Source organism: Phasianus colchicus, chromosome 5 (assembly GCF_987193195.1).
Source record: "Phasianus colchicus chromosome 5, bPhaCol1.hap1.1, whole genome shotgun sequence".
Taxonomy (NCBI): domain Eukaryota; kingdom Metazoa; phylum Chordata; class Aves; order Galliformes; family Phasianidae; genus Phasianus; species Phasianus colchicus.
Window position 1 is genome coordinate 12,604,506 of NC_143440.1, and position 20,365 is coordinate 12,624,870.

Consider the following 20,365-nt stretch of genomic DNA (forward strand, 5'->3'; position numbering starts at 1 on the left):
ACAACCTTTGGCATTAGCCTAACTGGTGACTGAAGAGGTGGCTCAATTTTTTTCAGCTGTGGTACTTGTTGCTGCGTTCTGGCCTGGAAATAAGGCTGTGGATACAGCCTCACCTCCAGGGAAGGTTTGACCATGCTGGATGGAGGGCTTTGTGGAACTGAAGGTTTGCTCTCCACAGTTGTGAGAGAAGCTGGTAAGGAAGGCACTGTAGACTGAGAAAATGAAGGCACTGTTTTTCTTTCTAGGGGAGAAATACGCACATTTGTTAGATGCTGTGTTTCTTATATCTATCAACAATGTTCACACAAATAGAAATTAATATCATTAAACTTTAAAAAACAGCCCTAACACTCTTCAAATTATTTTCAACACAAGTTCTTTGAGAGTTTTTTTGATATAAAAATCTATGACTGCTAGATTATGGCAGGGGTGGGAAACATTTTCTTGATGAGGATCAAATAAGCTTTTCAGGCTAAAAATAAAAATATACATTAATGCCATTCAAACAAATCCCTTGGCAAGAGGCAACAGGAGAGAAGGAAAAGTCCACGTCATACGCAGTCATTACAATGGCTGAATATGGCTCCATACCTCATAATCCTTTGGATGGCTACAGAGCTAGACATGACTAAGCACCAATAGCCATACCTTAAATAAAATAAAATCTCACCAAGAACAATTTAATCTGCGTGTAAAACGGTAAGCAAAGATATCCAAAATACAAGATAAATTTACAGGAGGCATTAACAACCTCTTGGCATCCCAGTGTTCTTTTTCATTCAAAACATAATAAAGCAATTGAAATGCAGACCACACATTCTTTTCTTTCTTCTATTCCACAGCTGATGTTGCTGCTCTGCCCATCAAGCACCTGCCTGAAGAGGAAGGGGGAAGGCAACTGGGGCAAGGGCAGTCGGGCAGCATCCAAGAGGAAAAAAAAAAAAAAAAGCAGACAAATGCAGAGAGGAGCTCCCAGACAACATATAGAACAGATACTACTTTGGTATGAGTCTGGTGTACGTGTGAAGCTACTTCTGTGATCTGCATAACTAATCCCACTGCTATTGTTCTCTTTTTTATGGCCTGTTATGCTTCAGTATGTCAAACAGAAAAAACACATGCTTTTTTGCTGGTTCAACCAAAGAAATGCCAAAATAATGTGCTCAAGCTACAGAGATTTCCAATGTAGACGTTATCAGAATTAACTGTGTCTTCTGCTTTGGAACATACTTCTCAAGTATTCACAGATTCAAAGATTCAACTGCATTTGTTTTTTGGTTTTTGTTTTTGTTTTTTTTTTTTTTTACATTTTAATTATGTTCTCTTTACCTGGATTCTTGATGGAGTCCACTATGGTTTTGTAATTTGCTTTATTTGCACTCAAGCCAGCTGTAACATCTTCAATTCTCCACAAGTCTTTTTGTATTTGTGTTTTCTCCTAATAGTTTTCAGGAAAAAAAAAAATCCCTTTTTAATTTATAATGGATTCATATTTTTTTGTTACCAAAACCAAATTAATGTTTCAGAACTTACATGAGAACTTAAGGGCATAAAAATAAGTTACACAATTATTTTAATATTTAAAACAAGCAAAAACCACACTACTCACAGACCCATAGAATTTAGAGCATTTTCTGAGTCTTGGAAGATTTCCTAGAGAAGACATATGGAACGAGACATCTCTATATTGTTCCCTACAATATTATTCAGGCTACAAAATCCTGGTTCTCCATAAACTGAGCTTACAGAGCCTTTGGCACAGTTTAGGATGCTAAGGTTGCATTGCAGATTTAGAAGAAATGTCCAATATTAAAAACAAAAAATATATGCGGTCTCCATGAATAATGCTATAAAATTGCCTAACAGCCTGTAATGAATTAAATATAAAACCAGAACTAACTGAGAAGGGATGACAAATTTAATTTCTTTCTACACTTGGGTGGTTAGGCCTACTGGATATAATGTGTTCATTGGTCTCAACTTGTGTCCTGTTTGTTCTGCTAATTCTTCCCAGCAGGCAGGAATGGGAAGCCTTCTCTACTGTCTGGACTCTGCCTTTGTGTATCTTGTGGCTAGGGGCCGTGGCTACTGAAGCCATCATTTCAGACACATGTTTATTGCAATCACAAACCAGAGCTAGAAACAGCTATTCAAGGCGTGTGGCTTTCTGTTGGTTGTTTTTTTTGTTTGTTTGTTTGTTTTTTCCCCTCTACAGGTTCTAAGTCATCTTGTTAATTTACTGTAATCTATTATTTTTCCTGAGGAATCAATGCCTAATAACTCTTCCTTCAAAAAAACCAAACCAAACCAAAACTGGCACTAAGAAAAAATAAGTAATATTGTTTTCCACGTGGTTTTATAAAGCAGAATGTTGTGCTACACTAGTTAGGAATTGCTTACAAACTCCTTAGCAACGCTAGGGATCTGTCACTTGTCAGGAGCTGCAAAATAACTGCTAATTAATCTCATAAACTTGAAAGAGAAAAACTTTAATAAAAGCTCTTATACCTCATAGAACTAGAGAAAGCATATCAATTGCTTTCTACTTTCTGTTTTAGCTCAGAAAATATGTTCAGTCAAGTTATAGATCAGCAAACAGGGTGCCAAGAACACAAACATTTAAATGATGGAGAACGTTATTTGCCTGTAGTAAACTCACTCCATGGATGGGATATCTTGAAAGACTGTCAGTACACAAACTATAAATTTGCACATTTCATTACGTTTTTCTGAGATTAATCACACTACAAGGAACCAAATGATGGATTTACAATGATCACATCTCAAGACTGGTTAAAAATTCCCACACGTACAAAAAATCCTGCTTCTGAAATCACCCAGAGAAGCTGCATGATCAGCGATATACACAAACCGTGAGGTCTTTTAATATTATTTCTTCCCATTACTTAAATTTCAGTGTGAAGAGAATATTTTAAACCAAAAAATGGGGTAGATCTAAAATAGAAAGAAATTAATTTATTTTTGAATTATGAAAGTCAGGATTGCTGTTTACCAAAGGGTATAAAAGTACTTTATGGGCAAGTGTGAAAAGTTAGTTTGGAGAGATGCATCAGTTTCTCTGAATTCCTTCACAGAGAAACATAATTTAGAATGATTTATAAAACTAGAGCAGAAACACTTAGTGAGAGGTTATCACTTAGAAAAATACTTCTACATTAATTTCAGCATACCTGATTGGGGGACTCTTAAACAAAAGACAACAAAGCTACACTCTTAAAAGTAAGATTTACTTTGAACAAGTAGTTTGAACCGTTTAGTTTTTAAATCTGTTAATGCTATACATAAATAATATTAGCTGTTTTCTATAGCAACATGCACCTGCAATTTTATGGAATTTTTAGTAATATTTAATGAAGAACGTATAGTTTTTTCAGTACAGTGTGTATTTACCTAATGCTGTTGCAAAATGCTGGATAAATAATCTTGAGCCTATACACAGCTAAGTAGCAATCTAAGACAATGATTGTGGGTACTTATAATGAAACTTCTTTGAAGGAATATGATTTTAAGAATATTCACTGCTTTCTGGGAAAATCGGTTCCCCTTCATATCTCCAAAACATATTCAGAAACACGTATATATATTTATGTGTGTGATTGTGTATGTGTATATACATATATATACACATACATATATCAGTATGCACACATGAAACACATACTGTGCATAGGTATGTTTACACATACGCTTGGTATGAGATGCTAATTAAACTAAATTAACATTTGTTCTGTGCAAACCATCTGCCCATCTACATGTACTGCTAAATCACTTGCCACAGAGACAGTATTTTAAGCAAGTTCAATACACAACTGAAAACTGTTTATTAAAGTATTTTGTTCAAATACATTCTGCGTAGACTTGAACATCCCCTTTGTTAATCAACTGAACTTCATACAGACCTGATTTTTATTCTAAAATACCTCCGCGATGTTTTGGAGGAATGTATTCTACAGCTGAGCTCAAATAAATGAAATTCTGGCTCTAGAAATTGACTACACACACCCCAAAAACGCCAAATTGAAAAGAGGCTGAAAATGGAATCTGAAGATTGAAACATCTAAGAAGGTTCTACGCCTCTTGTTTTGATAGAAGTTTATCCACTAATAGTGAAAACAGATATACTAACTTGCCTCTGATCTGATGTTTGTTGCAAATATGTAAGTTAAAAATGTTTTTTGATCCAAAATACTTGGAAAAGTATGCTAAGGTTTCAGCCAATTAAACATATTGGCTTTGTTTCTTAGATTCTGTCTTTTAAAATTCAGCTGTTGTGCACAGACATGGAAAAAATAACCTGGACTGTATTCCTGGCCCTAAGAATAAAATCATCAGTTATAAGCAGGTATGCAGAATTAATCTCATATGCCACATCCAGTTCAGCAAACAGAATAGCTCAGCTTCAAACAAAGCTTCTTCGTAAGATTCAAAACTGAATAATTGATTTAAAACTGAGATGCTGTTAAACACTTATTCCACTTCACAAAACAATCTGCAGAGATAAATCTTCCATAAAGGGAAGACATGACAAAGAGCAAGTAATGACAATAACAAGCCAGCAACTGATGTTCCTAAAAATGGATAAAGAATCCAACAATGTCAGATCAAATAAATGTATGAGTAAGAAGTCTTGCATAGTCTTATAAATTAAATACATTAGCAATGTCAAGATGTCAGCATGTAATGAAAACATAATAAAATAGTGACAAATTTGCATAGGAAACTATTAGACATCCAGAAGATAGCTAGTTACTGCACAGTAATGCAGTTAAGATTTCCGAACTCTGCAAACTAAGATGTGACAGCTGAATACAATGCAAAAGTTACAGAGCATCTCTCTTATGATAGCTTTCAAGTTCAGAGATAATTTTCTCACACGTAAACCAGAGTCTGGAAACAGACTCACCTGAGATACTAATGAACTGTTCATTTGTTCCTGCAAGGCTTTCTTCAGCTGGCTCACGTCCTTTTCTAGTTTCAGATATTCTTTCCAGGCATTTTCCATTTCCTAATAACAAAGATAATACTCTAGCACAATTACAATGAAACAGGATATCAATATCAATTCTCTAATTGAGCAATTGAGTGTCGTTAAGATGGATTTTTGCCTTTATAAAGAGAAGCAAAAAAGTCTGTTCTGTAGCCTGTATTTTATACATATGTACACACACATATATAAACTTGAAGATACACTTCAAAATGCTTTATTGATTGCAAGACTACATCAAGAATCCCTAGTTAAGAAATTCTTGCTAGCTTGCTAGACACAAAACCATTTCCTAAGCATAAAACTGCTGTTTACAGTTTAACTGATTCTACTGTGCTATGAATGAAGCAAATTTTACTTCCTTTCTACCTTCTCACTCTACTTCAAACAAGCTCACAATTAAAATTCAAACAGACACTGAACCAGAAATGATATTTTAAGACACAAAGTTTACAGTTTTAAAGTTGTGATTGCAGTGTTTCATTGTCATTGTAAGCAAATAAACAAACAGACACCTGGAAAATAAAGCTATCCAATCACTTTTATGATAGATTATTTCCAGCACCCATGACACCACACGATGCTTTCTGACCCAGAACTGTGAAAATTCAAGTCAGTGTAAAGAGTGATGGAGTAGGTTTCTTTTCCTCTGAAGTTTGGAAAAGAGATAACTGAGGAGTTGAGCAGAAGAAATACTGGAGGCCCACAAAACCATGAGATGCACTGACAGATTGGGTAGTGACTGGTACTTCCCCACCCTCGTACACGAACAAGGGTCTATCACATGAAACAAGTGTGAGTCAGGCTCAAAACAAACAACAAAGTGGCTGTCCACACAATGGGGAGCAGATCTATGCAATACTTCGTCAAATTATGTTTTAGATGCAAAAGGTTCACAGAATTGAACAGGGAAGTGGACTTGGAAATTAGATATACTGAGGATTACTAAACAGACATAAAATAATGGTCTCAGGGCTGGATTGATTATCACAGAAAATTCTACCCATCTCCTAACCTTACTCTTCCCAAAACACATCCTTATGCCCATTGCTGAAACCCTGCATGAGAAGAAACCTTGGACTGGGCCAGTGCAGCTATTCTCACAATGACTTGCTACTTTGCAGATTAAACGTGAAGAGCTTTCACAGACCACTTGTATGTGTACAATGTTTTCTGCCTGCAGAAAATACATTTAATCACTACTGGCATCTTAATGTTCAGATCTTATTACAGAAAAGGTGTTCAAGCAATTTTATGAAGAGCAGACCCTGTTTTTATTGAGAAACAAGATAAATACAGTGAGCACACAACACCCAGGTTTATATTATTCTTTCATTGCCAATTCTTACAAATATTTTTATTTAAGAAAAATGCAACATTAAATTGCATTTGAATATTAAGTTGTAGTAGTAATAGTAAATTTTGACTGAAATACAAACAGACCCATGCCTTTTCCCTTGGAAAAATATCATAGATTCATATTTATATTTGCACTGCGGAAAGGATTAGCTGAAAGATTTGCAATTTAAGCCCTATATATAACAGACAAAACTATTAAATGAAATTCTGAGCTTCTGAAGGGAGTGCATTGAAGAGGAAAGCTGTAGAGGTCAGTCATATACATTTTTTTCTGAACTAGTATCCTGCACTTTAACAATATCAGTTCACAATAGGATTTAAAAAAAAAAAAAAGCAGTTTTCCTCTAATTGGCGTCTTAACTACTGTTTTCTCAAAACAACCTGAAATACATACCGTTGAAACTTTGGATATTTCAGCCCGAATATGTATAAGATCTTCTTGCAAAAGTCTTTGCTGGTAGGAAATTTTTTCTGCATGCTGTGGTTGGTCTTTGTACTGTTCCATCTGCCTGTGTAACACCTCCAAAACAGACTCCAGCTGATCCTAAGGAGCAGCAGAGAACAGAAAGGCAGACAACAGTAAGCTTACAGCATTGACAGCAAACTTAATAAACAAATCTATCTTTGTGAATGTAAAAGCTGTATTCTACACTTCCAGTGTTCCCTCTAAGCCACTAGGTTAGGATTGGCTTGCTACTATGGAGACTAAGACGTAAATGAATGAAATACTGCAGGAGCCTTAATCACTTAACATTTTCTAATATTTTCTACAGCATCTGTTTAAATTGTCAAACCCATGGAAAACACGAATCAGTGAGAATTTTTCTATGTATAGTCTGTGCAAAACTGTAATTTACAATTTTAGAAGAATCTCCTTAAGCAGCACAGAATTGTGACAGCCCTAGCACACCACAGTATTAACTGTTTATTTATAGTCAACTTCTCACTCACTGCTATAGTTAAAGCAGCCACGTGAGGGATTAAAACACTACCTAAACACTAAGTAGGCCTGATGCACTCAGTCAGAAGTAACAGTGAGGCATTTCTGCACAACAACTCTCTGAAGAATCTACTTGGATGGCACTTCCATTTTTTTCTGAACCACCTGGCCTTAGACTCTTTGACAGCTGTAGCTCATTGTAAGGGAAGCACATACATGCATGCAAGGGAAGACTAGGAGACACTTCTGGTATTGTTTACTGTTCAAACTATGACTCAATAGGGGATGGAGGGAAGTAAGAGGGTTCCAAGTATAAACTTGTCCAGGAGTATTCCAGCATTTCAGTCACAAACCTGAGAACAGTGCTCAAAATTATCTATAAACCAGCATAGTTCCCAAATGACTACAAATGGGAATCTCACTACCACACACAGCATGCTGCTGTTTATGCAAACAGTGCTGGCACGCGTGGGAAGAACTGCGAATGAAACATGACTGCCTCCCACTACCTGAATCATAAGACATTAAGCAAAACCACACAGAACTGTGTATACACCCTGATTTGTGAACAATGCCAGATTAATTGTATATGGTTTTAAAACATTTATCTCCAAAAACGTTTTCTAAAAGTAGGTACTCAATCTTACCATAAAAAAATACTTTCCACATAAAAGTTGATGCACATTTTCAAAGAAAACTATCACAAAGCAAGCAGCATCCAGTAATTTGATTTTATTTGTAATTCCATATTTTATAAGTATTTTTAAATTTTATTAAAATTTCTTTACTCTTACTTTATTTTCCTTAAGAGCTCTTATTTTGTCCTCCAAGTCCTGCAGAATTCTGTCCTGCTCACAGAAAACGCTCAGCTTGACCTGAAAATAAAACCATATTGGCGTATGTAACATCAGATTTTTAAGAAGAAAAGTCTCCACTAACAATATTTTATCCCAAAGAGAATAATAAATGCGAACAGTTCATACCAACAAATGGCCAAAACAACAGCAGAGTTTCTGAAGTGGTGGCTGATACTTACATCGATGTCACTTTCTGCTACCTTGACGGGTTTCGTACTTCGCTCTTTTAGCGTGTCGCGTCCCGACACCTACGAGGAACAGGTTTGAAAGATCTGAGAAATCTGTTGCAAACTAAAACCATGTTTCAGCCATGAGAACAAAAGCTTTGTTAAATATGCAAGTCTAAAAACAAGGATGAATAAGAAATAAAATTAAATACAAGTCTCCTACAAGTGCACTTTTCAACAATGTAATCGAAAAGGATTATCAGTTATACTATGCGATTTAACAACTCTTAGAGTAGCATAAGCCCATCTGTAGTTAAAATTTCCTGTTCCTGCAAAATTTAACAGTTTTATCTCTTTGCTTTTAATAGCTTTCTTGAGCCCATGGGGACTCAAATAGTTTTTAGAATGTGCAACTGCAAGAATAACAGCGTTAATCGATGACTGAAATATACCTTGCTGGATCTATTTCATTCTACAAAGGATGGTCTCTTCCATAGCACAGGGTGAATTTTATTAAAGACAGACTGCTATAAAACTGCAGGGTGGAATTTAAATGTCATTGATCTATTTTGATATGTTTATAATACTTCTAATTTCTCATTCCATAAATCACTGTTTCCATATTCCATTTCTCATGAGATTACCTCCTCACGTAATTTAGTTTTTAAATTGATACAGACTGTACTATATCACACTTCCTACCTTCCAGCAAGCCTAAGATGAAGGCATGTCTATCCCTGTAGAAAAGTTTATTACTTCCAGTGTTTACATTTGACATTTTTGATGAATAAACAAAGCTAAGAGAATGGTCATATAGCACTGCTCATGAACTGTACAATTTTAAAAGCCTTACTCAGTTAGAATACTAATTACTTATTAATTAGAATACTTCTAAAGATCCATTTAATCAAATACTATCTTACCAAAGCAACACCTGGTATTGAGAAGTACAGTGTTCAAATACATGCAAGAATATAAGAGATACCTAATTATTTTATTGAATAACATAAGTGGTAAATTTATTTTTTGTTGTTTGAAATGGATATTAGTTCTTGTTGTTGCTCTTTTGGTTGGCGTGGTTTCCTTTGTTTTACTTGTTTTAGTGGGAGAGAAGCAGCAGTTTGCTAGTTGCTGACTGGCAGTCTATAGACTTAAGCAACACAACTTCCTAATTAACTTAACAGGATCACACTTGATTTCTTAATTATTTTTTACTGCAAGTGGAAATCAATCTTTGATACAACTTCCTTTCTCATTTCACAGGCTATACGAGTATTTTCAGATAAACTACATTTAAGACAGGATTACAATAACTACTGATACTTAATATCTCCTCCCCTCTGACTGTAGGCTCCATTAACATACTTATTGTGGGATTTCACATGGAGATAGTTACATATTTATTACTTTCCCACTTCAAAATCAAAAAGCATTTCACTGTCTCTCAAAAGTTATGTTTTGATTTTCAAATATTTTCAACAGTAAATACATTTAAGAAAAATCCTGTCTTCCAAAGGTACTAAATGGAATTATTTAAGTGCAAGGTCCTATGTGTAATAGTAAGAAATAATTACAGATAGGAAGAAATGTCAACATGTTCAAGTAATAACAAGTAATGATTTTATTACCCGCAAACTAACAGAATGCAAAAGCCTCTTTCAAAGCAAAGAAGTTAACACAAAAAAAAGTGTACCAATTCTGAAGAATTAAAATTACATCATCACAGCTATACAGATTTTGTTGATTTTCAAGCAGTATGAGAACATAATGAAGATTCAGCATGCTTTCACACTTTCCAAATTACATATCAGACTTGCTGCTTGACACAATCGTTTTCATGACAAAATGAAACCAAACACTGAGGTCAGCCATAACTTCACATACAGACTCCAAAAGGCAGTGGGGGAACAAAGAAGAAAAGGGAAAAAAAAAATCTTACAAAAAGTTCTACTGTTTGCTATAAGACACCTGCAAAAGCCAGAATACGTACACATTGACTGCTATTTTGAAAAGCAATGGGATGAACGCATTTTGGATGCAAGCAATCTTACATGTATACTGGAAAGTAACCCCTGTGCTGAGTTCTTCAGCACTTTGTAAATCATGTTGATCAGAGGTCCATTATTTTCTATCTGTTTTAAACACAAGTTTGAACAATAGCTTGTTATAGATGTAAAGATTGAAGAAACAAAACCTTAGCACACAAAACTCCATGAGCAGCAGCAATTTCATGTTCTTCTTTCACACAGATCCTCAAGGTTTAGAATCTATATATTTTCCCATTATGGAAACTATGATTAGATATCTACTGAAAATAATGACATTGATAGGTAATTCATCCAACCGTAAGACTTTTGTTTTTTACTTTCACAAAGCACATATACCAACACACAGCACAATCACAGTTTAACAAGTGCCAGGGATAATGGCAAGACATTTTCTGTCATGTAGAACATAACTCTTGCACCAAGAGCTCTATGCTGATAACTGGAGCAACGTCCCTTTGTGAACGAAGCCATCAGAATCACACTCACACTTACCATTACTCCCATAAAAAATACCTGCTGTGCAGCATTTCCTTAGATACCTGTGTGGCACAACCTTGTACTAGCAACCTCTTCCAACAGCAGTACAAACAAAACGGCTTCATGCGTGGCTGCAGAAGAATGAAGCAGCACCAGTGCTGAACAACTGGAGAGGGATCCAGATTGGCTTAGAGTGGTTGCACAACATATACTTAGAAGCATGAACTTGCACTTCAGCAGGCTATACTCATTCATGTTTTGTTTAAGTCTCCCAAATACTTCACAGACATTCCTGAAAGTCCAACTGCCATCCAGACCTCCTTTAGCCTGATTGAAACTTATTATCTTGGCAAGGGAAAAATCTTTCCCTGATTGTGTTCCACCTTTGTTTGCAACACCGTGTCAGAGACTTGTAGGGAAAGAATCTTTCACTCACTATTTCTGCTCTTCTTACACAGGGTCACATCTTTACACCTTCATTAAGGGATTAAAAAAAGCCATAACACACGCATGGAAATCCATTTGCAGAAAAAGCATGGTTGTGTTATAGCACAGAGATACACCTCTGTCATGTCCTACATACCTCTATTTTGTAAGTGAAAAAGAATAGAATGCCCTGGCATTTTTTTTTTTAATGTCAGAACTAGTTTTCATGTAGGAGAAAAATCCTGAAATTGATTAATATTTGTAAAGCATATTTATTTCACTTATACCACTCTCATGACAAAGCACTGTAACGTTGAACAATACCATCTTAGTATTAACATCAAAATATTTCTAAGATAATATTTTTCAGTTTTTAAATAAAAATAAAAAATAGATTAGTAAAGTAGGATAAGACTGAGGTTTCTCTGGGGACAAAACATCTGACTTACGACGAATTACTAATGCCTTGAAAGGTGTTATTGCAACATGTTTTAATACTGTGGCAGGAATTTAGTAGTTAATTACATGTTTAATCGCTATTCCATATTGAAAAGTTATATTTCAAAATATCTACGAAGAAATATCTTCAGAGATAATGAAGTAAAAACAATTGGCTTCTGCTCTAAATTTTTTAATCCTATTTGAAATTGTTTCATCAGAGTAGATCCAACTCAAAGGCCAACGAAGTCAAAATTGATGTTTGAAATAAAGAGCATTATATTTAAGCCTTCAATGTCTTCAATGAAAGGCACCCTGTATACTAATCATAAATTCACAATATTCCACCATTATCAAATCAATTTGTAATTTGCTTTGTTTCGTTGATACTAGCTTTCCTCATGCTGTGAATTCATTCATTTATAATTAGTGGCAAAGCACAAATTCAATAAGAACAGACACCTACTCAAATTTCACAAAATCATTTTAATCTCTCAGCACCCCGATCTGAATTTTATATTTTCAGATCATTACTGAAAGAAGGCTATTCCTTTGAGCATGAAAATATCTGAGAAAGAAACTGCCTCCTTCAAAAATTATATCATTCTTATGGAACCTCACTCGACACTTTGACTGTCAAGATTTGTCAAAAGGAAACTCAAAGTAACACTACGTTTCTTCTTGCAGAAAGATCAGTTTGCCCCCGTACGTTTTTCTTTCTGGCTGCTTTTGGTAGGCACAAGAGGAGCTCTAAGGGGACCGAGCTTTTTCTTCATACCTTGGCTGCAACAAACCAATCTGGAGGGAATCCACTAAAAAGTTAATAACCCATCTGATTAATTTCCCTAAGCACCTAACATTTTCAGGTACTTACAACACGTTTACTTGTAACAGTGAAAGCCATCGCTGTAGGATGGACAGAATACTGTACTTATTCATGACCCGTCAAATTGTAGGACCTCCTACATTGAAATGTCACAAAACTCAACCAAAGGCTTGGGATGCAGATGCATTTGGCACAGCCAAGAACACATGGAGAACAAGGCCTAAGTGAAACACGTCCAACTGATTTTACATTTGTATGTTCATGACTATAACAGTTTATATGTGATCATTTCATCTACATACACCGCGATATATATGATGCGATATATATAATATGTCTGTATTGCTAATATTTTCCATTGATGTGTTTGGTTGTATATTCAATCATGCAAGCAGCAGATGGAATTGAAGTTGCCATACTAGCGGTCCCGGCAGCTCATTAGTGGCACATAGGCAAAGCCTCTTGGCATCAGTGATAACTACAGACAAATAAACAGGGATGTTAAGGTGTCAAACTTCACCTTTATTTTCAGAAACACCGTATGATTTGTATATGGTAAGACATGCTAGACAGCATGGAATGAGGTAGACTGCTTTATTAAGCAATATCATTGATTATGCAGTTTGATTTTTCCTTCAAATACCTGATATCAAGAACTGCTTTCAAATGGCCAACTATCAGATGTATCAGATTTAGAAGTAATTTCATTTAGGCAGACATTCTGATGCTGAACACCATATTATATTTTTATTTTATCTTTAGGAAATATCACCTATTATTACATGGGCAAATTATATGTATGCATGAATGAATATATAGATCTGATACATAGATCTCTTAGCCATCAGAACATGAAAATAACAAAAGCTTCCAATTAATCACCACATTTTCACAGAATAATGCATTATAAATATATTATAAAAACAAGAGAAAAGTCAGCTTGTGTAGATTTAAAAGGAAAAAGCTGAATTAAAATAACTTCTCTCTTAACTTAGAGGAGCTGACTTCATATTGGCTCTAAAGCAATAGCAAAAACATTTTGAAGCAGTTTTTAATCTTATTTAATTTAAATCCACAAAATACCACCCATCTGAATTTGCATCTGTGATGCAAATTCCAACTAGAAAACAAAGTATCAAAATTTTCCGAGTTTCCACGTCTATTCTATAGCTACTACTATAAGCACACACTATTTTAAGCACAACAATAGCAAAAGACAGAGAGTTTCAGTCTCTGAAAGAAAAATGATTCCAAAACCTGCAGATGTAAAGATGGCACACAAAGACAGCTAGGTTATAAAATAATGGAAGTCAACTTTTATAGAAGCTTACCTTCAGATCTAAATACTCCAAATCCTTTTTCAACTGGATATAAGTGTCATCAGCCTTCAGGTAAGTACATAGAAAAAAAAAAAATACAATACATTTGAAGGTTTGAAAAAAATAACTTTAAAATAGATTGGATATCCAAAGAAAATGATGAAAAAGTAAACAAAATAACAGAGTAGGAAGAACATCAAAAGCACATTTGCTCCACCAGCATATTGCTATTTACAGCTGGAAAAATGGGCAAAATATTTCCTCATACTACCTCATGTCCACTCTTTGTACAGATAGACTTGATCTTTACACTGCTAACGGGACAAACAACTACACAAACAATACATTTTCATATATTTTTTTCAAGACCAATTTCTGCTGGCTATCCCTCCATCAAAAAGATTATGGACTTGTCCTCCAGCACAATATATCTCTAGGAGAAGTCTTCTACCTAACTGAATATTGCATATAAATAGAAGCCTGTATATAAAAATCATTAGAACACTTTTTGATCTGATTTCACACACGTTTTAAGATAAGCACTCCTTCATTTAAGAAAGCAAGTAATAAGCTTCATGAATAAAACACTAAGATCTCATTCGTGATTAGAGAATCCATTTCACTTTTTAAGTGATAGCATTCAACTTGATCCCTCTTTTTCAGTGGCTCACCCCAACTGTTGTCAGCTTAGTCAAATAGGTACATTCAACTACTAATATCTTCCTTAGAATCACTTCAAGAAAAGCATACACAGATGTTATTTGAAAGTTACATCTTTTTCCTAAGAGGTATTTGTGATACATAATGAAGTAACATTTAACTGCTGCAAGCAGACTTGGTAAGAAGCCAAAATTCCTACAGTTCTTGCTGAAATTCTGACAATTTCCTATTCTGAGTTCACTAAAAATCAGACTAAAAGAAAAGTACAACTATACCTTTCTCAAGCTTGTGCCAATGAGATTGTGTATTTAAAAAAAGGAAAGAAAACCCTTGCTGCAGTGAAATTGACACGTTACACTTACATTTCTTTAGACGCCATCAGCTAAATTATTGTCCAAGTACCTTTTGAATCTGCCAGAGGATTTGACTAGAAAGTATGCCCATTTTTAAAGGAGAAGTCCCTATTATTATAGATGACCTTAGTGCAATTGTTCTGTAGGTGAGATAAGGAAAGTAAACTTTTCCAAATTAAAAAAAAAACGCCTTGAATTTTAGGCCAATATAAAGTCTCCACCAATTACAAAAAAAGTCACCATGTTTTATTCCTATTTTTGAGGCTCTAATATAAACCAATGTGCTCTTCAAAAACATTTGTTTCATCCCACATTGGAGTTTCATACATCAATGCAATCAAGAGCACCGTTCATGGTTCAAGGTGCCCACGAATGTTTATGAGCTCACGTTCACCTGCAGAACTGACAGTTACAAGATCATATGAAGCTACAAACTGGCTGATGCATTTTAACTTGCAGGTGAGGCAGCATGTGGTACAGGGAGCCAATCTCACCATGAAAGCAGCACAAAGAAATGGTTTTGCTTTAGAATGAGCATATCTAATCTTGTAACACACATTTCTGAAAACGCAGCATTTTCAGAAATAGTACAAAGAGGAAGTATACATAACACTTTGAAACATATGCACTGGTACTCTGTAGATTCAAATGCTTATTTCTGACAGCAAGAATAGCAAAGAAAAACTGCAAATGATCTGGGCATTGCAGAATACCAGAGAATGGGCAAGAAAGCACAGACCCAAGCATGCCACTGACGAAGCGTTTGCAGAGTCACAAAATGTCATACGGTACAGATGAACCAAGCAGCAGCTGACCTGATAGGTGGAATTAGTTGGCAAGTGCTGCAGTAATTGTGCGATTGTGTAATTTCGTATACTAGCCAACTTAGCCTGATGTCTCCTTAATCGAATGAGAAGCAATGTTAGCTCTTCAGGCTGCAGGTATTTAGACACATTGTAAAGAGGAAATTAGCAGTCTTCAGGAAGAGTAACTGTAATTATGTTTTTCACCTCAGTGCCCAGAAAGCAGTTACTTGACATGGTTAAGCAATTATTTCATTAACTCTGCATTTGGTCAAATAAACATAATAGAAGTTGAATCCTGTAATAATAGCTCACTCCTGTTCACACGCAAATAAGAGCAAAATCCCTACAGGCTTTATTATTCCCACACACTGCTTAAGTTCAAGTTTCACATTCAAGTTATTTATGTTTCAATTAATGAAAAAAACAACTATGGAATGAGCAGGATTTTAAAACTTAACTACAATACAATGATGACATGAAAGGCAAAGAAATTGCTCCTTCAACTTACCGACTTGCCATGCAAACTTGGTGCGCTCACAGTATGGGTCATGTAGCCCATAGCTGGCATCGAGCGTCGATCAATGTGAGTTGAGCTCTGTAAGAAGCCCCAGGCAGAATTATAAGCATTGTCTCAAGTGAGATGTATGCTGTACTTGAGGGAGCATTCTGAAGATATGCACCTCTGCTATAAATTTTCTGTTCGAATCCAAGCCATGCTTAGATCATGGGCTAGCCAGATCCTCCAATAATTATGCAGAACTTATAAATGAATAAATACAACAAATGTAGAACCTGTGATGCTGGACAGGGCGATGGATTCTGGCAGCACAAGCAGCTTCAGAAGCATGTGCAAAGCTGTTTTCACCAAGTCAAAAAAACACTCAACATTTCACACGCAGACACACACACACACGTAATGTCTCCCAGAGAAAACCTGCTTAGCTTAACACCTTTAAATAGGGGTCTTGTACACCATACAGTAACAACTGTGAATGTCCTCCTTTAGCTATGGAACAGTTCTCCACTGTTAAGCCACTGACAGGAGTGACACCTTGTGGCAAGGGGTCCCATTAATACCAGGTTGTATTAAGTGATTTCTTCTGTCTCTTTCTGCTTATACTACAAAGTACCCATTTCACATCCATTCTTCCATCTTTCCCTTAATACCAAGCTCTTATGGCTTTCTTAAAGGCAGACCAAATGTCTGATGATTTATTTTTATTCCTGTCTGAATCTCACTGAATGCTGTTTTGTTCTGTTGTTTTTTGGGTTTTTGTTTGTTTGTTTTTGTGGGTGGAATTAAATAAAGCATTCCATTGAGGGGAAGTATCACAAACTTCTGTAGACATATACATTTAAATGTAAAATGATGCTGTGTGCTTACATACAAGAACACAAACATTTTTCCTCAAGAAACCTCTGCAGAGAAATTTGGCAGTGAAAATTTTGTTTTCACATATGGCTTCATATAAAAATCAATGTGACATGAAAAGAGTTTTATTTTATGAGTAAAATTTATGCATCTACACCACACAGGAAGGAAAGAGACTACTAAACATTCCCTCATAGGGGATGTAATGCTGCTTCAACTTCAACATAAACTGATGTCTGATATAACAAGAGTTTATAACTTTCAGTGCTGTACATCACCAAACTGCTTCATCCCCCAACTTAGAGTTACAAATCTAGAGATGCTGAAAGACATCTGACTGCTACACAGCATATACTCAGAAAAATCTGCTGTGCATGATGAAGTTGGCACACAACTGAAATTCACGGTCCTGAACTCACGCTGAGTTTGTGAATGTACGAGGTTCTTTCTTGGCAAATACCTTCCCCTACAGAGCTTATGTTTGAGGTTAAAGAATTGGCTGAATGCAGAGGCTTTTATTTCCACTTATTCCAGTGTAAGTCCTACCAAGACAAGCAAGTTCTACATTGATTCAACCCTTAATTTCCCTAATTTCCTCAGGCAAGTAGAGCCACAGAAAGTACTGAGTGAGAAAGCCTCTGTCATCTCTGGAGAAGAGGTTAAAAAATGCCTACAGTCAACCACACTTAAATTCTGCAGAAGGTTAAAGTTTAAGACCAACACTACCTGATTGTAGTTAGTCCAGAGCTATCAACTCTGCAAAGCACATAAACTGTCAAATGCATGAAAAAAAAATGATGCTTTCAGCCGTATCTACAAACTGGATTAGCTATATGACCAACTATACAAGCAAAAGGTTAAGAGAAAGTAGAATGGCAAACATTTAAAGCCATGACCATAAGTATAAATCAAAGATGTGTTCATCTTGCTGTCTTTTATGTTGTTCTCCACACTATTCATTGAAACACTACAATTTGTATATATTTTATACACACACACACACCTCCCACGTTTTGAATGAAAATATTCCAAGTAAGTATGATGAGTCACTAATTTGCCTTTCCAAAAACACACACACACAAATGAATCTGAGATAACCACAACAATATGAGTTTTAGGAGAAAATTACCCATTGTGTTAACTCTCACAGTTTGCAAGATCTTTCAGGCAGGATGCAACAAAAATTACTAAATTAAATAATCAATATATGACACTACGTGTAAAATAGCTTGAAATTGTTGTTATGCTGCATACAAACCTTTAGAGCATTACTTCGAATCTTCCTAGGTGATCCAGCGAAAGGACTGTCTACAGTCTGTCTCTCATCAGATGGTTTAACTGTGAGCCTTTCTGCAGGAGTGTGCGGTCTCCTCGGGAGAAAGCTTTTTGGAGGTCCAGGTGGAGGAATATCAGATGGAGAGGGTGGAACAGATATTGATCGTGGAACATCCAATGAACTTTTTGACTTACCCCGATCAATAAAATCCGAAGAGCCTACATAAAGCGGGGCAGTGGGGCTGCCATGCTTAAATTGCTGTCTCTGCTGCCACTCATAAAGCTGCCAAACAGTTCCATCCTTATTTGCTTTCCTTTCCTCCTGGGACATCTTCAAGTGGCTAACACGATCTTGTGCATACTTGTAGTCACTCGGCAAATTGCGATTTAGTGGTGGCGGTGAGCTCCCTGAAGGCTGCCTGGTGTTCTTTGGCAAAGTGTGGTAGTTTTCAGAAAAAGGTGGATTGGGACCCTGGCGTGTGAGAGTCAGATCAGAAGCAAGGCTGGGAAGGGGGGGGGGGGGAAAAAAAAAAAAAAAAGAGTAAAACTTTAGCATACAAGCAGGAGTGATTGATAAATAAAAATTATATTAGAAGAAAAACAAAATAAACTCTGGGATGACATTAGCTACAGAACTCCAAATACAGAACTCCTTCAAAAAGAGTTCACAGAAACATTAATAAAGTTAATGCACAAAAACATTACACTGAATTCATGTACGGATGCAAACAGTATAAAAAGAGGCTTTTAATTGTGTCTAAGCTGAATGACCTAGAGAGATAATCATAAGGGACAGCTGCATTACCTTTACTTAGACCAAAATGAGTGTCAAAACATGAAGAGAGAAATTACTGTTAGTTTTAAAGAGAAGGTCTACAAATTAAAAATAATTAAAAATAAAGTATTTTTTCCAAAAGCCTCCTCACCACCAGGTGGTGCAGTCTGCAAACAGCAAATACAAGCTAGTTGCAGACAATTACCTTCAAGTGTGAGAAGAAATCTCAGCACAGAATGAGTGTCTTACACATTTTTTGCTTCAGTAACACAAACAAAAATTAAGAATGAGCTCTAAGTTCCCAGGTCTGTATGATTTACTTTCATCTGCTCAAATGCTATGAGTTCTACTACCATTTTAAGCAGCTCGAGGATGAGCACCAAAACTCATTGACAAACTAGAATATAATGAGTTGCTACATCTCGGTATTAGTACTGAAGTCATAATGCTCCCAAAACTCTAGAAATCAATCTATATCCACCAAGAGATTTGAGACAGAATTTGGGGAAAGTTTTAATAAAGTGTACTTAAAAGTAGGAGAGGGATCTAAGTCAAAAATGTTTCCATAGCGTCACGCACAGGAACCTGCTTGTCTCATTTCTCATTCTACCACTAAACATTTATGAGTTTCCTTCTTGCAGTCACTCATCTGTTGCTTTAGCATTCCCAAACAGGAAACTATTCTGCTACATTTGCCAGAGTAACAATACAAACAAAAACAAACAAAATCACTCAAACACACACACACACACACAATCACACAATCAACTCACAAACAGAAACAGCAAAAAAACCCAAACTCAGAGCAGATTCCTCGCTTCACTCAGTAGGCTTCACTCTCTGCATGAGAATGAGATCTGGTACAGAGGGAACTGCAGGAATTTCATGCCAACAAAAGAGCAGGATGAAAAGGAGCATCTTTGTCCAGCATCCAGGAATAAGAGAAGCATAGCTGAAGCAGGAAGAAAAAGGATTGATATCCGTAACTGTTGCTCAATAGTTGCCTCTGTGTTTCTACTTGAAGGATTTGGCATTGCTGGACTGTGTTGAAACGCTGCTCTTCAGAAAGTCCATACAGTTACTTATGAGAAAGCAGAATAATCCTGCTGTACGTTGCACAGAGGATTACAAGTTCTTAAAAGCTCTGCTCTCTTACATGTTACCTAGAATTTCAAAATACAGGTAAAACAAGCAGGTGGGATGGAACAGAGGCAACTCAAAAAGCAGCATTTAGTGGTCAAGTAACCTCCTCTGCACTACTT

The 20,365-nt window shown here is 35.9% G+C and overlaps 1 protein-coding gene across 2 annotated transcripts in view; it reads right to left on the reverse strand.

The window, feature by feature from the left end:
• The window catches only part of PLEKHA7 (pleckstrin homology domain containing A7), a 139,960-nt gene that overhangs the window by 15,339 nt on the left and 104,256 nt on the right, over nt 1–20,365 (reverse strand). The window contains exons 11-20 of one of the 2 annotated variants that reach the window (XM_090140522.1): nt 18,312–18,831; nt 16,190–16,276; nt 15,691–15,810; nt 13,875–13,928; nt 8,341–8,409; nt 8,099–8,179; nt 6,759–6,908; nt 4,925–5,026; nt 1,330–1,438; nt 3–241 (exon numbers count right to left, since the gene is read on the reverse strand). In XM_090140522.1, the coding sequence (XP_089996648.1) occupies nt 3–241; nt 1,330–1,438; nt 4,925–5,026; nt 6,759–6,908; nt 8,099–8,179; nt 8,341–8,409; nt 13,875–13,928; nt 15,691–15,810; nt 16,190–16,276; nt 18,312–18,831 (1,531 nt within the window). The remainder of the gene's footprint in view (nt 1–2; nt 242–1,329; nt 1,439–4,924; nt 5,027–6,758; nt 6,909–8,098; nt 8,180–8,340; nt 8,410–13,874; nt 13,929–15,690; nt 15,811–16,189; nt 16,277–18,311; nt 18,832–20,365) is intronic. The other variant, XM_090140521.1, reaches the window with a different exon arrangement.